This window comes from Odontesthes bonariensis, chromosome 13 (assembly GCF_027942865.1).
Source record: "Odontesthes bonariensis isolate fOdoBon6 chromosome 13, fOdoBon6.hap1, whole genome shotgun sequence".
NCBI lineage: Eukaryota > Metazoa > Chordata > Actinopteri > Atheriniformes > Atherinopsidae > Odontesthes > Odontesthes bonariensis.
In genome coordinates this window covers 32,432,488-32,459,609 of record NC_134518.1, presented here as the reverse complement: position 1 = coordinate 32,459,609, position 27,122 = coordinate 32,432,488, and the positions used below count along the sequence as shown (strand labels likewise).

General features: G+C 44.4%; 1 protein-coding gene across 1 annotated transcript; it reads right to left on the bottom strand.

Annotated features, from left to right (window-relative positions):
* Positions 1 to 2,165: 2,165 nt before the first annotated feature.
* On the bottom strand, positions 2,166 to 25,893 carry maml1 (mastermind-like transcriptional coactivator 1). Its single transcript, XM_075481961.1, has 6 exons — positions 25,553 to 25,893; positions 24,334 to 24,862; positions 13,594 to 14,937; positions 8,962 to 9,189; positions 7,751 to 7,880; positions 2,166 to 4,947 (listed from the first exon to the last, which is right to left on the bottom strand). The coding sequence occupies exons 2-6, from the start codon at positions 24,673 to 24,675 to the stop codon at positions 3,986 to 3,988; spliced, it is 3,006 nt and encodes a 1,001-aa protein (XP_075338076.1). The 5' UTR covers positions 24,676 to 24,862; positions 25,553 to 25,893; the 3' UTR covers positions 2,166 to 3,985.
* Between the last annotated feature and the right edge of the window lie 1,229 nt (positions 25,894 to 27,122).

The following is a 27,122-nucleotide window of genomic DNA, read 5'->3' as shown; positions in this document are numbered from 1 at the left end:
GAGCTTGCCGGGACGTCCACTCCTGGAAGATTGACAGCTGCCCTGAATGTTTTCCACTTGTGAATAAGATTTGGACTCCAGATAGTTTGGAAACGGCCTTATGACCCTTCCCAGGTCGATGGGCAGCAACAGCTGCTTCTCTGAGATCGTTGCTGATGTCTTTCCTCCTTGGCATCGTGTTAACACACACCTGAATGCTGCAGAACTTCTGCTTTTATAGATCCACTCACTGTTGATCAATTAATCAGAGCATTGATCAGCTGCTTCTTACCCTCTTAATTACTGTGGAAGCAGGAAGGGTTCACTTAGTTTATCACTGGGACCCAGCACACAAACAAACCTTATCATCATGTTCGAAACCGCATACTTCCATTCTGCATCCTCATCGATCAGACAGTATGCAGAGCGTTTACCCACAATGCATTTCGCTCCTGCCCGAGCCGAAATCAGCCGGCCTGAAGCTGATTTCTCTTAAGCTCTAAACTCTGTAAACTTTAGCAACATTTGAAACATTTTCAGGAGAGAAAGTAGTCGTTTAGATCCCCAACGTGTTGAAAACCTGACAAAATACCGGCTATTTACAATTTTGTTCCCACGAATTCGGCGCTAAAGCTAGCCGCAGTGAGCAACGCACTTCCTGTTATTTTCACAAAATAAAATACCCGTTGCCTTTTATCACAGGGAAAGCTATTACGATACAATTGGTGCTTTTGTTTTGAAAACAGGAAGTGAACCTACCCTCGTTGTAGCTAGCTTCAAACTGCCGTTTTGTCAGGAAATGACGATCGGCGACGTCACGTTACGTTGCATCTTGGGTAGTTTGAGTATGAGTAGTAACCTCATGATGCATACACAACATTTCGGCCAATCTAGTATGCATCCGGGAACTTCTGCTTACTCAAACCTGCATACTAACCAACTCAAAAAGTTAGTATGAGTAGTAGGAGAAATATGCGGTTTCGAACACAGCCAAAGTCTTGATTGTCAGGATAGCTTCCAGCTAAACCTGATAAAACTAAGACGCATAATAATTTAGTAATTTGTATTCTGATACACATCTACTGAAAAACTAGCGTTGCACTTATTTTATGTGCATACACGCAAACACACAACACTTATGGCTGGTAACTCTGGAGGTTTTTCACATTGGTTACTATGCGTAACCAATGGCAACAGGAAAGTCGTTTTCACGCAGGATTAGCTAACTGAGCTTTCCAAAGCCCAGTTAATGCCTGAACCAATCCAGATGAGTTGAAGAGGAGACGTCTGGGATGCAGACCAGGAAGAAAAATGGAAAATAAGGAGGAGGAAGTTTAAAGCATTTATTCCCTTGTTCATTCACGGGAAATGTGAGATCACTGGTGGATAAAATGGACGGGTTTGGAGCTCTCCGCTCAGCTTTAAGACTATCCGGGCAGACAGAGCGGTAACAGTAAAGGAGGAGGATTACAGCAGGTGGTGTAATCCTGGACATGGAGCGCCTCTGCACCCCACACACTCCGCTGTGTGTGACATCATCAGCTAAGTTGTTGCTAAGCTACAAAACAACACCCCAAACCACTGAAGGAGACCTCTGAAAATTTCTACCACACCTTCGTCTCTGCTACACTTCAACTGTCTACATGTTTGTCAGTTGGTTTACATTTTATTTTGTTATCCATCTGTAACATCTGACCTTTAATAATAATTAATACTGCAGTGACATCATTAACCTTCAGGGATTAATAAAACGTATTGAATTCATCAGCGGTGTTCCGCATGGTTCGATCTCAGGACCTCCTACATTTTTATATATGAAATAACTTGATTAAAATGTGCAATTTGTGTGCTAATGTTGCTCTCTATGAGTTTTTAAACAGTGCAAATGAACTTTTGCTTCCAAACAAAAGCTTCGGTTTGAAATGTTTAGTGATTTGGGATCAACTCGGTAAGTCTTCAGCTCCCAGAAGCTCTTATTACTGCATGTTTGACCAACGATGATGAATTATTCTCATGTTTTGCGTCTCAGTTTTGGTGTTTATGACTCCTAAAGTCTGTAGTTTATCCTCTAGAACATCTACTTTATGAAGTAAGCTGCATGAAGTCCCATTCATTTAAAATTGGAAGGTTTGTTCAGAGGTAAGTTGTAAACAGGTTAAACAGGAAAAAGACACAGAGGACAAAGCTTGTTTCTAAAGAACTATATTTACATAATACTCTTGTTTTACAGAGAACCATATCAAAAGTATAAAATACTTACAAAAATCCGCTGCAATATATAAAAATAACTTCTATCTTCTCCAGATCATTAGGAAAGGCTTACATACAAAAAAATATATTTATAGACATTTACAAAGAGCCCCGTTCACAACAGTGAGACCCAGGAGACCCGGCAGGCTGAGCGGGAGCTGAAACGAGGGAGGAACGCCCCGAACCGAACACGAAACGCGTCCAACGAAGACAAAACACACGAGACGCCAAGGCTGCGACGCAAATCCACCTTAAAACAAGGCGGCCGCGCTGCAGATCCACCTTAAACCCAAACTGAAACAGCCCAGTGAACATTTCTCCAACGCTGCGTTTCTAAAGTTTTATTTCAAATGACTAAAAACAATCTGTAAAACCCACATTTTTTCTGCTAATTTTGATCAATTAATTAGAAATGTGTCGATTAATAATCTTATTTGGGGTTTAAACCTTTTTTTTTTTTCCCAGACAGAACTTTAAACCTCTGAATGAACCAAAATCCTTTAAGAAAAAACAGCATTTTGTCACATTTATGACAGTTTTAACAGTATTTTTCGTGGGTTTTGTTGTAAAATCTTGTTTTATATCTGCAGCTGTGGTGAGATAACCGAGAGAAGAGTTAAAAGAGCCTAAAAACGCTTGTTTGAATGTTATTTTGGCCCTTTAAGCTGAACTTTTCGGATATTTCAGACAGGATGAAGAACCTGAACTGGAACCCTGGCAGGCTACATTGATGACGCTCGTGTTTCTGATTAGAGAGGCGGCGTCGCAGCAGGTGGTTCCTGCACATTAACGCGTTCACGGGGTGAACGAATGGGGACCGCGGCGGCTTTTGTCTGCACGTTTCCAAGGGGAAAACAAACACACCAGAATCATCAGAGTGGACCAAAAATAACCTCGTTTCCATAAACAAACGTATGAAAATGTTCAGATATGACCCCAGATGCTCATTTAAAATGGCTCCGCCCCTTAACGCTCAGGTGTGTTTGTTCCCTGGGGACCGTAAACCTCTCCGCTCAGACAGGAGAGGCGGCGGCGGCGGCGTTTTTCCCGGGTGTTTGGGCTGCCGGCCTCCGGGTGGCGCTGTGGGGGCCCTTACAGTGGTTTAGCACTGAGCCATAGGTTCAGTAGTAGTCTTAGTGCGACTCGATCCATAAACACTGCAGTGTGTTACGGATTATTTATACAAACACACACACACAAACACACACGCACACACACACGCACACACACACGCACGTCATCTCCATCAGTTCGGCTCGGGTTTAAACTCCTGGTGGGAGACTGAAAACATCCGACTGGGAGAGTTTATCACCAGAAACTGTCGGTTTAAACTCGTCTGAATAAACCAGGTCAGGATATCAAACTGCACATTTCATGACGTGTCGATCAGTTATTTTTGTCTAAGGTTAAATAAATCCATCGTTTTTTTTCGGTTTAATGTCAGAATAATGGAGTTTACTGCGTTTTCTGCTCTGATATCAGAGCGTTCGGCCTCCACCAGGAGCGTAAATTCACACTGAGCGGGTCTTAAATCGGCAGATTTTTGAATGGAGTCTGGTGCTGATCACCGACTTCTTCGTGTTTCTGCGACAGACTCGGTCCCGCCGGATCAGGAAGCGGCTCGCCCACAGATGTAAACAAACCTCCACCTGCTCGGTGAGAGGACGCCTTTAACCACGAGGCGATGGCGCCGACTTCCCGTCTGGAGCTTTTCAGAACACGCCGCAGCAGGAAGTCGTTGGGCGGGCGTTTGTACCTACTGGTGGCTGGCGAGCAGTTCGTCCAGGTCGGCCATCCACTCCTGCGTGCTCTGCCCCTTCAACAGCGAGTCCACCAACTCGCTCTCGGCGGCGAAGCTCCCCGACGCCACGTTGTAGCCGAACGACACCTGCTGCTGCTGACTGGCAGTCCTGCTCACCTGGTAACCTTGGTTACACTGCAGTCCCTGGCGGCCGTTGCCCTGCGGCTGTCCGAACGCCGCCATGTCGGAGAGAACCGCCTGGTTCTGGTTGGCTTGCTGCTGCTGAGCCTGCTGCTGATTGGCCATCGGCTGGCCCAGGCTCTGAGGGTTGGGCGGCGCCCTCTGCTGGGCGGCGGCCATGTTTGTCTGCATCATCTGCTGACCCGTCATGGAGCGTCCACCGGGGTTGCCACCGAAGGGGGCGGGGCCAGAGGGCATCTTGGGGATGCGAGGCTGCTGCTGCATGTGGAAGGCGCTGGCGGGGTTGTTGAAGGCGTTGCCGGAGGGCGGCTGGTTGGCGAGCTGCTGCTGCCAGGCGGCGTTCTGGCCGCCCTGCACGGACCCCGGCAGGCTGCCTCCCATGCTGCCCTGCATGGCGCCCGGCATGCGGGCTGCGGCGGCCAGCTGGTGCTGCTTCAACATGGCGGCGTTGGGCTGCGGTTTCAGGTGCTGCTGAGCCAGGAGGCTCTGCCTGTAGGAGGCGCTCATGGAGCCCAGAGGCTGGCGCTGCAGGCCCGCCTGCTGGGGCGCGTGTGCCGGGTGGCTGGAGTGCATGTTCATGTTGTTGTACAGGACCTCCACGCCGGCTCCACCCCCTCCGCCGCCGCAGGACACCAGACTTATGTCGGACTGGCTCACCGCAGTGGGCGGAGCCACGCCACCTCCTGACCCACCGCCCTGACCCATACTCATACCCATCATGCCTTGGTTCTGAGGGAACATGCGGGAGCCGGGGGCGGGGCCTCCCATGGAGGACGCTGAGGAGAAACAAGAAGCAGTTTGACCACAAAACATCCGAAAGTTTATACCCCAAAATGTTTATTTCTGTTCTTCATCTTCAGAGCCCCCTCCCCACCAGATGGCAGACATGTTTTATCTGAATTACACCCTGAAATAAAGTGTTTTCATATTCAAAATGTTCCAGTAAATTGATGAAATGAATGAAATAAAACGCCATTAGCTCTTTTACTTTTGGTTGGACTTTGATGTGACTGAGCACATTAAGGACAATATGATGGTGTGCTTTTGCGAGCGGGGCAGTTCTGGTGACGTTTTAACAGAAATGAACTATTTGTCCAATACAACAAATAAGAGTTAATGAAAAAGTGTCTCTAGCGCCCAGCACAAGCCTCAGCTTCCTTCTCCGCTAGCTTCCTTCTGTTATCTGCCAGCTTCTTTCTCTTCTCTGCTAGCTTCTTTCTCTTCTCCGCTAGCTTCCTTCTCTTCTCCGCTAGCTTCCTTCTCTTCTCCGCTAGCTTCCTTCTCTTCTCCGCTAGCTTCCTTCTCTTCTCCGCTAGCTTCCTTCTCTTCTCCGCTAGCTTCCTTCTCTTCTCCGCTAGCTTCCTTCTCTTCTCCGCTAGCTTCCTTCTCTTCTCCGCTAGCTTCCTTCTCTTCTCCGCTAGCTTCCTTCTCTTCTCCGCTAGCTTCCTTCTGTTCTCCGCTAGCTTCCTTCTGTTCTCCGCTAGCTTCCTTCTGTTCTCTGCTAGCTTCCTTCTGTTCTCTGCTAGCTTCCTTCTGTTCTCTTTTAGCTTCCTTCTGTTCTCCGCTAGCTTCCTTATGTTCTCTGCTAGCTTCCTCATGTTCTCTGCTAGCTTCCTCATGTTCTCTGCTAGCTTCCTTATGTTCTCTGCTAGCTTCCTTATGTTCTCTGCTAGCTTCCTTATGTTCTCTGCTAGCTTCCTTATGTTCTCTGTTAGCTTCCTTCTGTTCTCTGCTAGCTTCCTTCTGTTCTCTGCTAGCTTCCTTATGTTCTCTGCTAGCTTCCTTATGTTCTCTGCTAGCTTCCTTATGTTCTCTTTTAGCTTCCTTCTGTTCTCTGTTAGCTTCCTTCTGTTCTGCTAGCTTCCTTCTGTTCTCTGCTAGCTTCCTTCTGTTCTCTGCTAGCTTCCTTCTGTTCTCTGCTAGCTTCCTTCTGTTCTCTGCTAGCTTCCTTCTGTTCTCTGCTAGCTTCCTTCTGTTCTCTGCTAGCTTCCTTATGTTCTCTTTTAGCTTCCTTATGTTCTCTTTTAGCTTCCTTATGTTCTCTGCTAGCTTCCTTCTGTTCTCTGCTAGCTTCCTTCTCAGCTAACAAGCCCACTGATTTCCATTAAAATGCTAACGTGAAATGTTCCCTTGTGTTTGTTCCGCTCAGTGGACTCGATATGTAAACTGGTTGCTTTCTGCTGAGATTCTGTAGCATTGACGTTGTGCTATTGTGCTAAGCTAACTCGCTTTCACAATGGACACACTGTACAGTATTTTTTCTTTGAAATGCTCCCAAACTTTGGACATTTTTACTCCTTTTTCTCAGATTTCGCTCCTCGTTGTTTTCTCCAGTTTCCTCCATCAAATCAAGCTGCAACAAATGCAGCATGTGCGCACGTGCGCACGTTGTGCGACAGTAAAAACTGTCCGTGTTAAACAGGTCGACCACTGATTAACTCAGAGCTTAGCCTCCTTTTGGCTAAAGTTAACCTTGAAGGTCGCGTGGATTAAACCTCTAAATAAAAGCTGTAAAAAGCTATTTCAGCTTCAGATGAAAGCTGGTTTTTCATTAAATAAACATCTGATCAGGGGAAGCTGCAGCGGCTGAATATCTGACAGCTGATTACATCTGAACAGCTACTTTCATTTCCCAGTCAAATCAGTGGTGAGCATCAACGTCACGACAACAACCGGCTCCACGAGGAACCAGATCCCAACGACACAAAGACCCGATACAGTCGAGCTTTAACTCGTCCACCGGATGATGTTTGATGTGTCATTAGTGCTTAATAAACAGAGTCACAGCTGAACCTGTAACACTGAATGTCTCTGCGAATACAACAGTGAGATCAAACTGCTCTGCAGCACCAAAACGCGGCTCGAGCTCCGATGTTTTTGGACATAAACTGCTCAATGCGGTAGGTAAGGGGCTAGAAGTCATGGTTCATCCTCTGGTAACCATGGTTACTTTGTATAAAAAGGGCTTCAAAGGTAATCAACCATTTATAGATCATAAAGAACTACAAGCAGAGAGGTTTGCCTGCCTCCTAAAGGTGATCCAGACCTTAATCCCACTGAAAACTTTGACTCTAACAGCACTGATATAATTAAACCTGATGTAACAAATCAATAAAAGCCTTTGAAACTGATGAAATGCTGGTAATTATACTTCAGTTTACCAAAGAAACATCTGACAAAAAAAATCTAAAAACACTGAAGCAGCAAACTTTTGGGAAAATGAAGATTTGTGTCATTCTCAGAGCAACTGAACAGATGTTAAAGATAATCCAGAGGTGGTTTTAACATCAGTCGAGCTCACAGAACTCTACGATCCTCATCTTTAACCCTTAAATCTGTAATCTGTAAATCTTTTTTTCTTTTATTTGCTCCTGTAACTGAACAAAACTGTTCCAGGTTTTGATCTTTTTCATGTTTTTTGGTTATTTTATCTACATAAAAACAATAGAAAATCATTAAGAGTCAGTAAAATGTCTTTAAATAAGTTAAAACATGTCTGCCATCTGGTGATAAGTGAGCAGAAACCAGATTTGATGTTCACGTTTTATTCATTCTACTCTGTTTGAACTGCAGTCTCACCTGAAAACTGGCTGACTGTCTGCTGTGGGAAAGGGTTCTGGTTGGCTGGGGGTCCCGGCTGGTCTTGGTACTGCGGGGGCGGCCGGGTCAGGTGTCGCTGCAGCTGCTGGTCCTGCTGTCGCTGCTTCTCCTGCACAAAGACGAGAGACGCCCAACAGGGACGTGATGGATCGAGTTTTACACTAACTGGATGAAAATGAATCAAAGCAAAGATGAAAGAAACTGAGACACAGAAGCTGTGAAAAACTAAGTGAACCCCAATGATCCAGCAGCTTGTAGAAGCAGTTTTAGCAGCAATAAGTTGAAGTAATGGTTTTCTGACATTAGCATTAACATGCTAACTGAGGCCTGTAAGGTCTGAGATGTAGCTCTTGCGTTTTTGACAGGGCTGGGTGAGTTATTATCGCGTTAACGCAGGTTTTATTATTGTAAAAGTCTGTTGCTCACAGGCTTTTATTTTGTAAAAGTCTGCTGCTGTGGAACCGGAAAAGAAAGTAATCGGCGGATCCACCAAACATGGAGAAGGGTACGGAACTTTTACTCGGCTATTTTCATGTTAAAGTTCTTCCAGACGGCGGAGTCGACAGAACCAAAGTCATCTGTAAACACTGCCAAGTTGAATTGTCTTCTCAGCGTAGTAGTTCCAGTCTAAAATATCACTTAAAGGCAAAACACACAACTGATAGCAGCAAGTCATTCAAGGAAACAGACAGTGGAGCGAGGCTTCTACATAAAAACTACAGAAAGATGCTGATGTTAAAAGTGTGTTTGCACAACAAATGTTATGGCACTTTCATTCATATGGCAGCACATTTAAAATAAAGCTAAATGCTAAAAGCTATACACTACTTTTGGATTCATTTTGGGATTCTGCGTACAAATGCGATTAATCGTGATTAATCAGGGAAATCATGTGATTAATTAGATTTTAATCGTTGCCCAGCCCTAGTTTTTGAGCTTGGGGTGAACTTGCTGGGACGTCCACTGAATGCTTTTGTTACCATCTACACAAAGCTGAATGTTTTTGGGAGGTTTTTAAATAAATGGACCAGAAAAATTAGGTCAGATGGCAGCAGATCAACTTTCTGTATGCCAACGTCTCCCTCTAGTGTCCGAGATGAGTAAAAACACTGCAGTCACATCATCTTTCCTCTCTGGTCCCTCTCAGGTGTGAGCAGCCGATCATTGACAGTAGCTGAGGTGAGTCGTACCTGTTCAGCCAAGAGCTGCTGCCGCTGCAGGTACTGCTGCTGCTTCTGCTGCTCCAGGATGTGCTGCTGTTGTTTCAGCGCCACCGCCTGGTTGTTCAGGTACGCGGCGTTGTTGTGGTTGCCTGCCATGGCGTTCGCCCCCGGCTGAGCTGCCATGGGGTTGTTTCCGGGCCCGGATGTCATAGCGTTGGAGGGGCCGTGTGGAGGAGCGGGGTAACTGTTCTGGTCCTGTATGCGACAGAAATAAAAATCCATGTAGAAATAAACAAAAACATCTTCTTTAACAGGTTTCTGTCTCTACTGGGACTCCTTTTCAGTCCAGTTCTTGCACCTGAGGAATGGGTTAAGCCACTTAACTCTGACCTGTGAATCATTCAGGCAGGAAAAAGGCTCCTAACTCAAGGGATGAACCAGTGTTGTGTCCACACAGAACAGACAACTTAGCCAAGAAGCCGTTTTAAACTGGATCTTTAGGCACTTTGTTCCCAGCAGCCTGTCAGAGACACATCATTTGTTCCCATTTCTTTAGCTGCATGTGTGAAAAACAGCAAAGATAACACAGCTCGTCTGAGAGGGTTCAGGCTGTGCTGGAGGAGAAAGGAGCTCAGAGCAGATATTCACTTTAAAGCTGCTTTTCTGCTTTATTTACTGTAGTTACATTCATGTTTGACCCTGTTTGAGTAAATCACTGCAACTATTTCCTGTGTAACCTGAAATAAAGACAGAAATGAGGGCTGGATCAGGCAGACATTCACTGATCATTAGGCCTGGAGGAGAGCCGGTTCCCAGTTTTTTAGCAGCACAGTTACACGTGTTCGGCTTTCAGCGACTTCAACGAGGCACAGAAAGTGAAGTTTGGGAAGCGACATCGCTGATCCGCGGCGGTGATAATAAAGTGTGAAAGGCAGCAGGAACACAGCGTCCTGTCTGCTGGGAGCAAAACACAAGCAGGAGCAGCTATATTTAAATACACGGAATATGAAAGGCTGCTTTGTCACGGCCTCCCCTCAACCCCCTGAGTGAGCCTTAGCAACCAGCTGCTGACACACACACACACACACACACACACACACACACACACACACACTTAGTGTGGGGCCCAGGCTGGTCTGAAGCAGCTGAATGAAAGGCCTCACCAGCTCTGCATTCAACACCTAACGGGACGCTTTTCCACCCGGACGAGGTTTCAAACCTCTCAAATCTTTTTCCAATCTCAGGCTCAGATTCAATCCTGAACTGGCCAACAATCTCGGAACCGAAGCTTTCTTTGGCTGTGTTCGAAACCGCATACTTCTCCTACTAGTTAGTATGCAAGTTTGAGTAAGCGAGAAGTTCCCGGATGCATACTAGATTCTCCTAAATGTTGGGTATGCATCATGAGGTTACTACTCATACTCAAACTACCCAAGATGCAACGTAACGTGACGTCGCCGATCGTCATTTCCTGTCAAAACGGCAGTTTCAAGCTAGCTACAACGAGGGTAGGTTCACTTCCTGTTTTCAAAACAAAAGCACCAATTGTATCGTAATGGCTTTCCCTTTGATAAAAGGCAACGGGTATTTTATTTTGTGAAAATAACCGGAAGTGCGTTACTCACTGCGGCTAGCTTTAGTAGCGCTGAATTCGTGGGAACAGAATTGTAAACAGCCGGTATTTTGTCAGGTTTTCAACACGTTGGGGATCTAAACGACTACTTTCTCACCTGAAAATGTTTCAAATGTTGCTAAAGTTTACAGAGTTTAGAGCTTAAGAGAAATCAGCTTCAGGCCGGCTGATTTCGGCTCGGGCAGGAGCGAAATGCATTGTGGGTAAACGCTCTGCATACTGTCTGATCAATGAGAATGCAGTATGGAAGTATGTAGTATGTAAGTATGGAAGTATGTAGTATGGAAGTATGTAGTATGGAAGTATGTAGTATGGAAGTATGGAAGTATGTAGTATGGAAGTATGTAGTATGCGGTTCCGAACACAGCCTTGGTCTACCTTCAAGATCTGGGGCTGGAGGCCTGATGCGACGCAACCGTCTGCGTCAGCGACGTGTTACTTTAGCGCCACATTCAACAACAAAACAAAACCTGAGAAAAGTAAGGAGAGAAGAAGAAAACACCACCAAGAAGCTAATATGGAGAGCGGGGAGGCCACGGTGTTCATGGTCTGCATGATGGTGATATTAATCATGGACGATCACATCGGGCGTCTAACATGGAGGCTGGAAGAGCACACACATGCGTGTTGTGTCCGTGTCGTATGAGGAAACATTTCAGCCTGACAACATGACAAGGGGCGGAGCTACTGACCACCAAACACCTCCGTCAGATGTGTTCCTATGGAAACCAGAACAGACCCAGCTGAGGAGAAGGAGCTGAAATGGTTCCAGGAACTGAGGGCGATGGTCCCGAGTTCCTGTATGTGCGAATGCAGGAAAAAAAAAAAAAAAACGGCCCCGTTCCTGAAAAGGTTCTAGGAACTGTAAAAGGTTCCTACAGTGGGAATGCAGCTACTAACAATCATTAGGATTTCAGCTGCATTAAAACACAGTTTATGACAGCAGAGACGGCAGGAGAGAAGCAAACAGATGTTAACACAGCTGGATGTTAGCTCGGAAGCTAACACTTACTGTTCTGTAGTCCTGTTAGCGATAGAAACACTGATTACTTAAATCAGTGTTTCCCAACCGGGGGTACGCGACCCCTAGTGGTACGCGGAGGTACTGCAGGGGGTACACGGCGCACGGGGAGTTATTTTATTTATTTATTTATTTATTAAGGCGTCACACTTTTATGGAGGACTGTTTATGAAGGAGACTCCAGTTTTGTGATGAATGTTACATGAGTTAGGCCTGTTATTGTATTCTTAAAAAGAGAGAGAAATGAGTTATGTTCATGTATTCTTAAAAAAAAAAAAAAAGAGAAATGTTACTTAAGTTAGATAACAAAGGAAGATTATTCTGATTTAGTATTTATACTATTTTGGTTAATTATTTATATTAAAAGAAAATGTTAGGTTAAAAAAAAGAGAAAGCCTGAGATTTTTATGTTCAAGTTAAGGATATTAAATAAAAGGATTTTCCTGTAATAACCACTGTGTTGCTCTACTTTTGGAGAATCATCGCACGCGTTGTATGTGTGAGGGGGTACTCAGGCCAAAAAAGGTTGGGAAACACTGACTTAAATAACTGATCTCTGAGTGAGGAAAAGTTAAGGAAACGGGGTGAAACGGGGTCGTGTGCGTGAGGACGCAGCGACGCCTCCGTCAGGCATGTGTGTGGTTCACCAAAAACAAACCGCGGCTGGTTACGAGAGGGCGTCTTTCCTCACTGAAATCCAGAAAACATCTGGAGCAGGGCTGAAATTATTAATCCACACAGACACGTTCTGCTCAGCGGTCGCCCCGTTTCACACGGACGGTGTGCTTGGGTCGCTACTTTAACCGCATTTAAACCGTATTTAATGATAAATACGCCTCCTCTTTGCTAAGTTTCAGTCATCTGTCAGCACACGGTGATCCAAATGATTCTGCATGTAGGATTTCAGTTAAATCCACAGTTTGGAGGCTCATGCTGCGTCTCCGGTCCGTTTAGATCACTGACGTCAGTCTCAGAGCGTCACACTTCAGGAGGTTATGAAGCAGGTCACAGTTTTCATGCAGTCTGGGGAAAAAGGAGGACGTTTCTGCAGATGGAAACAGTGCAAATGGGTGCGTTCAGACAAAGTTTCTGTCATGTAAACGCATCGTTTTAAGAGAGCAGCTGGAGTCCCAACAAGCTCTGGACCCAGGGTCCTCCAGAGGCCTGCAGCTGTGCATACAACTGCATTTAAGCAGTTCATGTTTGCAGAAAACAGGAAGTGAGATGCAGTAAGGGAGCCTGAAGGTGTCTCAATGACCTTAAATGCTGAATATAATCATATAAAAAGAAGAACAGCGCCTTCATGCAGGACAACGCACCATCCGGCTGCTGTGGGTATAAAAGGAAAGAAAACTCCTGATGGGGCCACCAGCATCGCCTCAACCCCACTGAGAACCTGAGGAGCAGCAGATCAGCTGCCCTGGGATCCTCAAATGAGATCCAGCCAGACACTTACGTCAGCGACGTGTTACTTTAGCGCCACATTCAACAACAAAACAAAACCTGAGAAAAGTAAGGAGAGAAGAAGAAAACACCACCAAGAAGCTAATATGGAGAGCGGGGAGGCCACTGTGTTCATGGTCTGCATGATGGTGATATTAATCATGGACGATCACATCGGGCGTTTGTTTACATGTGTGTTTGTTTACATGTGTGTGTGTGTGTTTACCTGTGTGTGTTTGTTTACCTGTCTGCGTTTGTTTACCTGTGTTTGTTTGTTTACCTGTGTGTGTTTACCTGTCTGTGTGTATTTGTTTACCTGTCTGTGTGTATTTGTTTACCTGTGTGTGTTTGTTTACCTGTCCGTGTTTGTTTACCTATCTGTGTTTGTTTACCTGTGTGTGTTTACCTGTCTGTGTGTATTTGTTTACCAGTCTGTGTTTGTTTACCTGTCTGTGTGTATTTGTTTACCTGTCTGTGTTTGTTTACCTGTGTGTGTTTACCTGTCTGTGTGTATTTGTTTACCTGTGTTTGTTTGTTTACCTGTCTGTGTGTATTTGTTTACCTGTGTGTGGGGTATCTGCTGGCGGAAGGTCATGCTGTTCTTGTGCGGCTGCTGTCGGAGCAGCGTCAGCAGCGCCGCCTTGTTCTGGCTCTGGGAGTTGGGGAGCCGCGGCGGCAGCCCTGGCCCCGCCTCAAAGTGCGACAGAGGTTTGGTGTTGTTGTAGTTCGGCATGGTTGCAGAGGCCTGGGGTCCCGGCACTGGCGGGTGGCTGAGAGGCGGCCCGGAGGTCAGGTGACCGAGCATGTTGGGGTGCCCGGCCGGCCCCTGCATGTAGCTGCCGGGCCCCGCCTTCGGGGAGCCCTTGTTGGGCTGGGAGGACATCAGCAGCTGCTTCTGGACGTTAGGGTTGAAGTCCTGCGAGTATAAGGAGGGGCTTGTGGGCTTGTCCAAACCAAACGTGGCCCCTAGGGGGCTCTGAGAGGTGTTGGCCATCTGAGTCCACTGTGGGGGGTGGGCGTGGGGCCCCTGGCTGCTGAACTTGGCCCCCTGCTGAGGCTGTTTGTGCTGCATCTTGCCGTGGAGCTGCTGCACCCTCTGCTGCTGGGCGGCCAGCTGCTGGAGCTGCTGGGCGGGGGACAGGTCTTTTGGCACCGGGGGCCCCGGGGGCAGAAGGTGGTTGGGGGGGGGTTGTATCTGCCGCGGGTGGGGAACGGGCTGCGATGGAGGAAGAGCCGGGGAGGAGGAGGAGGCGACGGGGGAGCTGGTGGGGTGAGGAGGGGGTCCAGAGGAGGTGGACCTGACATGGGGGGAGCCGGTGCGGGAGTCCTGCTCGAAGGCCACCGCGGCCGGGGAAAACTCCGTCTTCACGCTGGCCAAATCCGGAGGAAGCAGACCCTGAGAGGACGGGGCTCCTCCCCCCGATGCCCCGCCAGCTCCTCCCCCACCCGGAGCGGAAACCAGCTCCAGGGAGTCTTTGCGGTCCTCGAAGCCGTCGTTCAGAATGTCCTGGATGTCCTCGATGGCCACGGAGCAGTTCAGCTCCTCCATCAGCTCCTTCCACTCCTGCTCGTTCAGGTTCAGGTCGGGGAACAGGCTGTTGTTTCCGCCTCCCGACGGCGGCATGATGGGCAGGATGTCCTCGGGCTCCTGCTTCATCTCTTTGCGATGGAAGTCCGACCCCACGTCCCCGCCGCCGTCCCCCGGTTCCCCCGCCGGCCCGTGGGTCCCGTTGGAGTTCAGCGAGTCGCAGATGCCCAGCTTGGAGTCCAGCGGGGAGCCGTTGGCGGTGCCGTTGTCCAGACAGTTCTTCTTGTTGGGGGGGAAGCCGTCGCCGTAGCCGTTGACCTGCTCTCTGCCCAGCGGGGAACTGGCGCTTTCCAGTTTCCTCTTCACCGTCTCCTGCAGCTGCAGCAACACAAAGACACAAAGTTATTAAGATTAACAGAAAATCCTCAAACCTAAACATCTTTATCGAGTCCGATCCTCAGAAATAAGTTCTAATAAACGTGTCTGTTAAATGAAAACTGAATTTAAAAGCTTATCCACCTTCATGAAGGGGAGCCGCTACTGATCTAGATTTTCTTTTATAACGAACGTATAATCTTCCTTTTTATTTCTATTCTTCTCGTGTGTTTTTACTTTTTCTTCCAGCAACAACCCCATTGGAATAAATATGCAGATAAATCTCAGTGATTTGCATCTTTAAAGCTTAATTTTTTAATCAATAAATATGAATATAAGCAGTCTGATGAATCTGAGTTTAGCGTTTTTGTGGTGGTGTTTTGTCTTTTTGTTTGTTTTATTTATTTATGCATTTTAACTCTTGGGATTTATTTGTTTTGTTTTTCTCATAATCTGAAACACAGCTCTACTGTCTAAGGAAAAGGTTGCTCGGTCTCCTGTTTATTTCATTTAATTTTTTATTTAATTGTTTAAAAGAAACCCAGATGTTGATGTGCCAACATACCATGTACATTTCTGTTACCTCCCTCTGTTCTTTTTATTTTAATAAAAAGAGGAGGGCCTCGGTGACCCACCTCAGTACTTTACTGCCTGTGTGGAGGTGAAACAACCTGCTGAAAAGCCTTCGTGTTGAGGCCAGTTTCTCAGACTAAAATGAAAAACACGCCTTCTCTGACCTACAAGATGATTACGGATAATCAGCGTTTGATTTAAGTGAGCGGAAACAACACAAACAGATGTTTTTTTCCTGAATGAGCCACAGCTCAGTCAGCTCTCAGAATGAAGGTGTTTTCCCACAGTGACATCATGCTCCGCTGTGATTGGTCCAGGCCGAGGCCAACTCACGCAGCGTGTTCATACGATTGATGATCTGAAGCGGCGGAGTTTCAACCTCCTACCAACGCCTCCTTTGATCACTCAGCTGACTCTTTAAAGATCGCCACAGACAGGTTTTAAAGTGTCAAACAGTTTAAATCACACCAGACGTCACAGAGTCGGTTTCTCTTTCACCTCGTGAGCGCTCACGTTTCTGAAACGGCACTTTCAGGCCCGAAGCTTAACCTGAATCTTAAATCTAATTCTCACTTATTCATCATTTCTGTGAAGGCCTCACAGATTAAACCAGAACACTAAAAGAAAAACTAAACATCCAGCACAAAAACGGATGCTTTAAGTAGGGAGTTAACGCGATAATAACGAGTTAACTCGTTAATTATTTAACGCCAATAAATATTTTATCGCGCATTAACGCAGGTTTTATTTATTTTTATTCATTTTATTTTGTAAAAGTCTGTTGCTCACAGGCTTTTATTTTGTAAAAGTCTGCTGCTGTGGAACAGGAAAAGAAAGTAATCGGCGGATCCACCAAACATGGAGAAGGGTACGGAACTTTTACTCGGCCATTTTCATTTTAAAGTTCTTCCAGACGGCGGAGTCGACAGAACCAAAGTCATCTGTAAACTCTGCCAAGTTGAATTGTCTTCTCAGCGTAGTAGTTCCAGTCTAAAATATCACTTAAAGGCAAAACACACAACTGATAGCAGCAAGTCATTCAAGGAAACAGACAGTGGAGCGAGGCTTCTACATAAAAACTACAGAAAGATGCTGATGTTAAAAGTGTGTTTGCACAACAAATGTTATGGCACTTTCATTCATATGGCAGCACATTTAAAATAAAGCTAAATGCTAAAAGCTATACGCTACTTTTGGATTCATTTTTGGATTTTGCGTACAAATGCGATTAATCGTGATTAATCAGGGAAATCACGTGATTAATTAGATTAAACATTTTAATCGTTGCCCAGCCCTAGCTTTAAGTGATTAAACTAAAGTTTCCAGCTGGTTATTTGGCACTAATGTTTCACTCTGTGAGTGGGAACAACCCGACCGTGCATCAGACGTACGTTCACGATTTCTTATAATCTTTAAAAGTGGTCTTGAGCAACAGTTCTCCAGCTTTCTGAAGGTCTTTGGCTTCTTTTTCACTCATTTTCAGTCCAGTCCTTCATTCCTTTTTCAGCCTCGAGGGGGGATTTCCCCCTTATCTGCTTCACATAGGGGGGATTCCTAAACACCGAGGAGGTGGATACAACCAAGTCTGAGGCCTCATGTCGTCCTATTCTTACTTTAAGTTGCATTTTGTCTCTTTCTTCCAAGCTGAAGCTTTATCTGAGCTTCATATAGTTTCTCTCTGCTTCCCTTTTCCCCAAAATAAGTCAAATTCATCACTTCTGCTCTGTTTAAAATGTGCCCAAAACTAAAAGGTACTTTGGTCATTTATGTGCCTTCATGTGCTGAAACAACAATATATCTCAGTGTTTTCTACGAATGTGACGATAAGACACATTTTTGGGTGCCTGACTGTCTCTGTAGCAGGAAAAATGTCATTTCAGTCGGACAAAATAAGTCTAAACTTGATAAGAAGGAGCAGATATATTTCAGATTTAACATTTTTAACTGCTGTTGTGGTGATTTATGAGTGAAATCAAAGGTCAACCTTAAATACACCATTTCAGCAGCTTCTGAGGTTTCTGCCACTCGGTGTCGAGCAGTGAGACGCGTGACTGTTTATACGATGCAGCATATCATAAGTGGTGAATTTATGAAAACAGAGAATAACTTAAAGTCCTGGGATTGTGTTTTCTTTTTCTTTCTTTGTTAAGCCACTTAACTCTGACCTATGAATCATTCAGGCAGGAAAAAGGCTCCTAACTCAAGGGATGAACCAGTGTTGTGTCCACACAGAACAGACAACTTAGCAAAGAAGCCGTTTTAAACTGGATCTTTAGGCACTTTGTTCCCAGCAGCCTGTCACAGAGACACATCATTTGTTCCCATTTCTTTAGTTGCATCTGTGAAAAACAGCTTCATAGTTTCAACTTTTTTGTACATTTACGTTTAAAACTGCTTCCAGTTACCAAAAGAGTCAAATTAATTTAAGAAAATCAGTTTAAAAAAAATCCAAATCCCAAAATAATGGACTTTGTCACGTCTAAAAGTAGAAAAGTAGGAAAAAAAACTGACAGTAATAAGAATTATATGTTATTCAACATCAACAGCCCACATCCAAAGAAGAGCTATGGGATGTCCTTCAAGAAGCCTGGAGAACTATTCCTGAAGACTCCTTAAAGAAAGAACAGAAAGCTCGTCTGAGAGGGTTCAGGCTGTGCTGGAGGAGAAAGGAGCTCAGAGCAGATAATCACCTTAAAGCTGCTTTTCTGCTTTGTTTACTGTATTTACATTTATATTGACCATGTTTCAGTAAATCACTGCGACTGTTTCCTGTTTTACTTGGAAACGTTGGCTGAATCGGGACCTTTTTTTTACATTACTGTCTATAAAATGACCACTTGGACAGAGAAAATAATCATTTAAATAGAATTTCTGATGGTTGTTGTGCGAAAACTAATCTTTTTGTTTCACGACACTGATTTTAAACAATATTTACAGTCTATAAAAATAGGTGGAAATCCACAGTAATACTGTATGTGCATCAGCAACAGGAGCTTTGGGATGTCCTTCAAGAAGCCTGGAGAACTATTCCTGAAGACTCCTTAAAGAAAGGACAGAAAGCTGTCTGAGAGGGTTCAGGCTGTGTTTGTTAGAACCGTATAAACAGTTTCTGTTACTGTATTTACATTCATGTTTAATCATGTTTCAGTAAGTCGCTGCCACTGTTTTACTGGAAATAAAGAGAGAAATGAGGGCTGGATCAGGACTTTTGGACATGAAACAACATAAAACACCCAACCAACCAGGTGTTCGGGGCTTCGTGAGGTGGGGGAGTCGCGGTAAACAAACACCGATGAGACGAGAAGGAAACTTTGATGACTCACTGAACTCTTTCAACCTGAAATACATGTCTGACTCCTCCTGACGACCAGGGTTTCAGAGTATTTGAGTGTTTACAAACATCAGTCTGAGGTGGGAGTCCCGATACCATCTGATGCCACAACTTGTACTCGCACTTTTATTTTTGAGACGGGTTTCTGCACCTCGCAGACTGAAAACACAACAGCTAAGCGGTTCTCCTGCCTCCGAGGTGAGCCTGAGCGGCGCCCGACAGCCAGAGAGATGAGCCTTCGCACTGACTCATCCTGGATTCTTTAGCTCTCGCTGAGCCACAAAAATTCAAACTATCTGCTGTGTTTATGTCAGCCTGTTTTTAGCACTCACATTCTTCCTCCGCACAAGTGGAATTTCAAACACGTTTTCTGGATTTTTCTTTGTTTAGTCTTCTGTTGAGCGGGCTGATATCAGCTTATCAGCACACATGCCAGTCAGGCTTTCTCTTACTGTTAAACCTCTTTATTCGTAAACTTTGGCCCCAATAGCTGATCAGTTGGTGGGACTGGAAGTAACTTCTTTAATAGATGAAGAACAGACTTTTATTGTCCCGTGAGACTGAGCAGGTCTGAACGTTTTGGTCTCACGAATCTTTTAAAAAGCTGACACATTTCCCCATAAAGAACAGTGTAATTATGCAGAAAAGGTGAGAAACGGAGCCCCGTCTGTCGCCCTGTGACTCAGACTTTACAGTAAAACACATCATTCAAAGTTTAAACGTCTCACAACAAGCCGGACTTCTTCTGGCTGAATCTTTTATCGTTTCTACACAAGCTCAGAAGAAATGTTGCGATCACTGCAGGTTAAACCAGAGACTCGGCAGCTCCTTCTTCCTCAGTTACTGTAAATATCTAAGTTTATACGATGAGGAATGTTACTAAAATGAAGTAAAAACATTTAATAACACAGTGGTAACTTTAAATAACGCTATTTTCTGCTTTAATTTTCAACTGCATTCATTTAAGCTGGTGTTAACGCTGTTATTTTCCATTTTATTTGTAATTTAACTGGGATATATTCAGTTTCTCTCTTTGTTTATTCGTTTTTATTTCTGTATTACTTTCCCTTTAATTGTTTTGATCCGTTTATTCCCTCCAAATGATTAATTTCTTTATCTTAAACGTCATTGTTTTTCAAATTAACCCCCTTTCAGCCTATGTATTTCGGTTTTATGTCTTTGTTTTTACATTCCTGCCTATTTATGCTAACGAGGGGGGCGGAATCATTTTAGGGTTTCCCCCCATTCACTACAATAAGCTTTACAGTTTTAAAAATCACCTCGGAACACAATTCACTCCCATTATATCCGAGTTTTCTCTTCACATTTGAAGGCGAGGAGTCGTGAAAACTATAATATATACAGCAGATATATAAAAATACATGAATGTTTTCAGGAGATTCTGCTGCTCACAGTTCAAAAAGTTTCTCACTACTACTTGTGGTGAAGAAATGATCAGATAGGACTTAAAAAATGACTTAAAAAACACATTATGAGTCAGAATTTCAAAATAAGAGCCCATTTGAAACTGAATTTTCTAAAACTTTCCTTGTAAACATGGAAACTCCAGTTTGATGTGTTAAAAAGCAGCACTTTGTTTTTTGTGTCATTAAGAACACGCAAACCTCTGTTCTGTGACATCATGGCTGTCACCAGGAGGAGCCAATCACAGGGCTGCAAAGGTGAGTAAGTCCCATGAGTGACAGCGAGGCGTTTCTCGACAGCGTGGTTAGTCAGGGCGGTGAGTCAGCGGTGTGTGGGGGGGGTTCTGTTCAGACTGAGTCATCTCTCAGGACTCCCGTCTGTCAGAGTAACGCTTCATACAGACAAGCAGCACAAAACAACGAGATCCCGAGCTTATCGATCACTTTAAAACAAAGCTCTGCTGGTTTTAAAGGGTTTAAAGGGATATTCATGAATATTATCATTAAACGGGGCTGTGTGAAGCACCTCTGAGCAGACAGCAGCAGCAGAATCAGAGCTCCCTTATGTTTAAGATGCTTTCCAGACAGCTGAACTAAATGCTAAAAGCAACCAGAAAATTCAATTTTCCACCATCTAAAAACAGCCTGAAAATATGTGAAATATGTCATTTCACAGCAGAGGAGCTGAGCTGCTGAAGGGAGTCAAACACGCCGAGGACAAAAGCAATTATCGGCTGATTAAAGACGCAAAACTCAGTGGGATTGATTCTAAAAACCTGGGCTTCAGCAAATGATTAGTCAGGTAATCAATTAATCCGATAAGAAAAACTGTTGCCTCCATCAAACCAAGCTGCTACACGTTGTGCGACAGTAATAACGGTCCGTGTGAAACGAGGCGGAACACGTTGTGCGACAGTAATAACGGTCCGTGTGAAATGGGGCCGCTGAGCGGAACACGTTGTGCGACAATAATAACGGTGTGTGTGAAACGGGGCGACCGCTGAGCGGAACACGTTGTGCGACAGTAATAACGGTCCGTGTGAAACGGGGCGACCGCTGAGCGGAACACGTTGTGCGACAGTAATAACGGTCCGTGTGAAACGGGGCGACCGCTGAGCGGAACACGTTGTGCGACAGTAATAACGGTCCGTGTGAAACGGGGCGACCGCTGAGCGGAACACGTTGTGCGACAGTAATAACGGTCCGTGTGAAAAGAGGCCGCTGAGCGGAACACGTTGTGCGACAGTAATAACGGTCCGTGTGAAAAGAGGCCGCTGAGCGGAACACGTTGTGCGACAGTAATAACGGTCCGTGTGAAAAGAGGCCGCTGAGCGGAACACGTTGTGCGACAGTAATAACGGTCCGTGTGAAACGGGGCGACCGCTGAGCGGAACACGTTGTGCGACAGTAATAACGGTCCGTGTGAAACGGGGCGACCGCTGAGCGGAACACGTTGTGCGACAGTAATAACGGTCCGTGTGAAACGGGGCGACCGCTGAGCGGAACACGTTGTGCGACAGTAATAACGGTCCGTGTGAAACGGGGCGACCGCTGAGCGGAACACGTTGTGCGACAGTAATAACGGTCCGTGTGAAACGGGGCGACTTTGGTGGAAGTTAAACGAAGCATCGAATCAGATCATTTGAATCGAGGAGTTTTTGGAATAGAGGGATTTAAACGATCGAGTCTGGAAGTATTGGCTGGTTCGGGTCGCCGTTTGATCGATCATTCAGGAGAAGCTCCTCTGCAGCTTCAGAGCAGCACAAGTGTTGTGGCTTTGCCGCCTGGTCACATGACCTCCGTGTTTCCCCCGCCGTCTGACTGTGGTCTCTGACAAACACACCGTCTCAGCTCAAGAATTCAGAGCTGCTCCAGTGTCCTTGAGCAACACACCAGATTCCAACCAGCTCCAGACGCTGGCCTCCAGCTCACTTTAACCTTTTTTTTTTTTTTTTAAAGGTTTCTGGGCACCAGAGGCCTCAACAGAGGCTGGATACTGTTGACATGCAGCAAAGTGCCACAGATTTAACCCATTTAGCGACTTTTTCAAGTATCTGTGTTGAGTAGCGTTTCAAACTGTCACTTCTCTCTTTTACTTGTTAAAAACATCTAGTTTTGGGTTTAAAAAACAACTCCAACTGGATTTTAAAGATGCAAAAGCTGCTTAAAAACACCTTTAATCACTGACAGAAACGAACCCCGACTGACAAAACCGGGACCAACAACCATGTGACAAATATTTTGGAGATTAATAAACACTTTAGTCAGAACAAGTGAAAGCTCATAAACAGGTTTGAATGATTAAACTTGTGGTTTAAAGATGAACAGACTCATATCAGAAAGTAATTACATGAGTACGCGGATGCCTGGGTCCAATAAAAAAAGGTCATAAACAGGCCGACGGCCCGATTTCACCACTAAAGATTCAGTTTAACGAGGTTTTGCTGCTGATCTGAGCAGAAAAAGCAGCACATTTGCACCCATTGAATAACATTTATTGACATAGACATCGTTAAGCCCATTTTAGAGGGGCTGGAGCTGGAGAATATGCTTAAACCCTGAAAACAAATGATGACGGTGTTAGCGATCGGTTTGATTGTCACTTTTCATACCCGAGTCTGTGATTAAAATGGATATCAGCATATTTTTAAAAGAGGAAAATCATCGTCCAGCTAATTTACAACAAAAAGAGTCGCTAAAGATCGCTCAACAAGGTGCTCAAATAAAAGCCTGTTACATTAAACCGAGTTTAGTTTGTTCACTGGCTGGTTTATCGTCAATAAAAAAGAAGAAGAAGAAGTCGAATAATTATGGCTCCAGTCTTCTTGTCATCCATATACAATCTGAGATTGTAATTTTCTGGGTTACACAGAAGAAAAATACAACTTTTTTGTGTTTTTTAAATAAATATTATGTCCTCGTTTTACTTTAATAGATGAGTTAATTGAGAAGAATTCCTGTTCATCTCAGTCAGAGTAAAGAAGGAAGTCAGAAAATACTGTGATTTTCTTGTGTATGTGGTATTATATCTAGTTTTTTTTAATAATATCTCAAATAATCAGAGAAAAATACTCGTTTCCATTTCCAAAAAGGTCATTATTTCTATTTCAGATATGAATTTAAAACAATTTAAAGATGTTTTTGACTCATTTGGGGGAAGATAAAACTCCAGATTCACACATGTAAACGATCTCATTCCTCATTCCCTGCATTCAGATCGTGTATTTATTCAACAACAAACGGCTTGACCAGGTGGCGGACCACTCCAAGACGCCGTTAACACGACAAAGCAAAAACAATAGTTGCTTTAATTCACACCGATTCAGATTTTAGCCAGAGTCACGCAGCCCTAACCTGGTGAAACACGTTGTAACTACATTAAATATGAGCATCTGTCAGTGAACCTGCAGTCAGACTGAGCCTCAGTAAACTCAGAGTGTGGTGATGATTAGTTAACATGAAGTTTACCAGTGTGTGAACTAATTTATATGTTCGATTAGTAAAATAAAGTTTACTTACTTTGTTTTATTAGAAAACTAAACATCTATTACTAAAGTGTCACCATTATTAAGCCATTAATAGATATAAAAACTTTATAAAACATTCAAGTTCTCTGTTATAATCATAGTTCTAAAACAGCTAAATGAATACGCTTCATATACAGCAGATAACTTTAAATCAAAGTATATTTTCTGTTGATGTATTCCAATAAAAAGTTGTTATGAACAATAAACGTAAGCGTGACATTAGTATAATTCATATATATTTCTGGATAGTACATCTTTGTGTTATTATATCGTTAAAACAAAATGTTTAGATAAATTAGATTTATTTCTCACCAGGGCAGTTGATCCTGAGAGCATTGTAAGTCCAGTATGAAGTGCTCTGTACATATAAACACAGAAACTCTAAGGTCCCCCCCCAGGTATTTCATGGTGGGGTTGCCACCACCTTCCTGAGCCCAAACCTGAGCAGAGGCCACACATCCTGCTCAGACTGCGGCCTCCAGCTGTCACTAATGTCGGCTCCCTCCTGCTCCAGCAGCCCGTGTTGCGCATCCTGTCAACTCACCGCTATCAGGGTGCTGTTCCGGCTCTGCTCCGCCGCCGTCCCCCCGCTCTCTCCGTGCTCTACGCCGCCGCCGCCGCCTCCTCCCGCGCCGCTCGGGGCTCTCTGGCCGGCCTGGTCGCCGCTGGGCTGGGGCTGCCTGTGCTTGCTGGCCCGCTTGGCTTTGGTCTGCAGGCAGCGCTGGTGCAGGGCGAGGGTCTGCTGCCGCTCCGGCTCCAGCCGCTCCAGCATCGCGCTCTCGTAGCGGCTCTGGCAGTTGTTGTGATGCTGCCGGATGAGCTCGATCCTCCGGCGGAGCCTCTCCATCACCGCGCTGTGTCGCGGTGTAACAAAATCCGCCATCATCAATAAAGACTTTTGACGTGAAAAACTCTCCCGGTTCAGCTTTCGTCCATAAAAATGCTGAATTTGGCTCTTTTTTTTCACTCTGGGCGTCTATACACCCCCCCTCGCCCTTTTACAAAGACTCTTGTGCTGGCTCCATGGAGGCGACCTTTGTCTTGCTAATGGCCTTCAGTCACAGCGGCACTCACTGCCGGAGAGGAAAATTAAGGTTTTTGGGTGCAACACCATCCAGCCTCCTGTTTCCACCCTCAGTTTTTAAGTGTTTACTGTGAACCTGCTGCTGTACATCAGCTTATTTAACTGGCTGTGTAACACAGAGCTGTAAGAGCCACATTCATTCCACCCCAAACCCCAAATCATGCTCAAATTTACTCTAAAAAATACATATATTTTCTGTTAAAAGCATTTAAACATTTTACTCCACATTCTAGTCAATGAAACAGCTGCTGTTCGCCACCAAAACTGACTCCCCGTTCAGCTCATTGAAGTTAGCACATTCCTCCACTCAAAAAATCAAAGTAAGAGCGTCGAAAAATTCCCTAAAAAGCATTCAAGCTGCCGTCAGAAGGAGGCTGCTGGTGAACCAGAGGGCAATAACTTCTGCGTTCACTTCAATTTGTTTGTTCCCGGTGATGTTTCACTCGGTCGAAGCGACATAACAGTTCTCCAACTTGTCTGAAACTTTATTTTGCTCAAGTGTTGGGGAGTTAGCTTGGTTAGCGAACAGGAGCTAGCTGGCTAACAACTCAAACTTGGCAGCAAATATTAAGCTAATAAACACTTGGTTTGATCAAATACACAAAAGGTCTGACATGGTATAAATAAAGAAAGACACATCTAAAATATTTGCCCCATATAAAGTTTAAAAATCACTTACTATGAGAGTGTGGCTGTCCGCTCTTCCTACAGCATCTGTCCAGCGAACAGCTGATTCTCCGCCTCCGTGTAGCCGTTAGCTGCTAGCTTGTAGCCCCGTTTGGGTAACGATAGCTCGACTAGCAAGGTGGCTAGCCTGAAATATTTAAATAAATCCTCATACTTTTATTATATTCATCCAGAGTCACCCACCACCACTGATATCCAAGCCCGGGTCGGGACATGTGCGGTTCAGAACAGATTTGGCCGCCAGCAGAGGCTAACTCCGTCCCTCTATGCAGTTTCTATTGTTTTCCAGCGAACAGGCGAGTCTGCACCGCCATCTTGGAAACTTTCTCTTTTTTTTCCATGAGCGACAGGAGTAATGTCCCTGCTCCCGCCTCAATGGTGACTGACAGCCAGGTCGTCCAATAGAAAATGGTCATTGTAGGGAAATTTGACTGGCAGTTAGGAAGGCCAATCAGAGGCCAGATCCTGCCCAGTTATAGTAAAAGTGTGCTCCAAAAACTAGGCCATGTTTTCATTACTTGTTTTGTAAAAAAAAAATGTATCATAACGTAATAATTCGACTGAAAAGAGATATAATAAAAAAAAATAAAAAAAAAATTCTTTTTTATGTAATAAAAAATACTGTTGTCACTTGTAATTTATAAAATTAGCCCCCTTTTTTACCTAAATTTATTCAAATTCTGGAAAACTAAGCTTGGAACTTGATAAAAAAATAAATATAATTCATTCTACTTCCAACATATTTACATTCACAGCATGCTACTACTAAAATAAAACATATTAATGGCATATTGCATTAATTTTAGTGGCAATTTTGCAATATATTTGAACCATTCCTATAAAACAAAGTAAGTAAACTTTATTTTATTGATCAAACATTCAATTTAGTTCATACACAGTCAGTTTACTTTAAGCTGTTCCACTTCAGCTCACAAAAGTACAATAAACACACTTTAAATTCTGGTTTTCTACAATTCAATTTCAACTAAATGAAACTGAAGATGAAACTAGTTGTTGCAAAATAGTAAACTTCACGTTAACTAATCATTGCTAAGTTTTATTGAGGATCAGTCTGACTGCAGTTACAATCAATACTTTCACTCTGACAGGATTAACAACATAATATATGAATTTCCAGACATGATTAGTTTGGCCAGAAACATTCATGATAACAGTTTTATCACAATATATAACAAAAAAAAAAAAAAAAACTCAGATTAATTGCTCGCATTATTGGTATTTCAGTCTCCATTTTTCACAATTTGATCTGTTAATAAACATCCATTTTTACGTTTCAGACCAGCAAACCATTCAATAAGTCCATAAGCCTTCAGTTATCAGGCCCCTCTCTGTGAAAACAGCTGCCCAGTTTGGCTTCAGGAAGCAGACACCCTCTCTTCCTTTCAGATCAGGCTTAAAACTTTCCTTTTTCATAAAGCTTATAGTTAGGGATGGCTCAGGTGACCCTGAAACATCCCATAGTTAAGCTACTATAGGCCCAGACTGCTGGGGGAGCTCCCATGATGCACCTCTCATATGTACATATGACATCATTGTTGTCA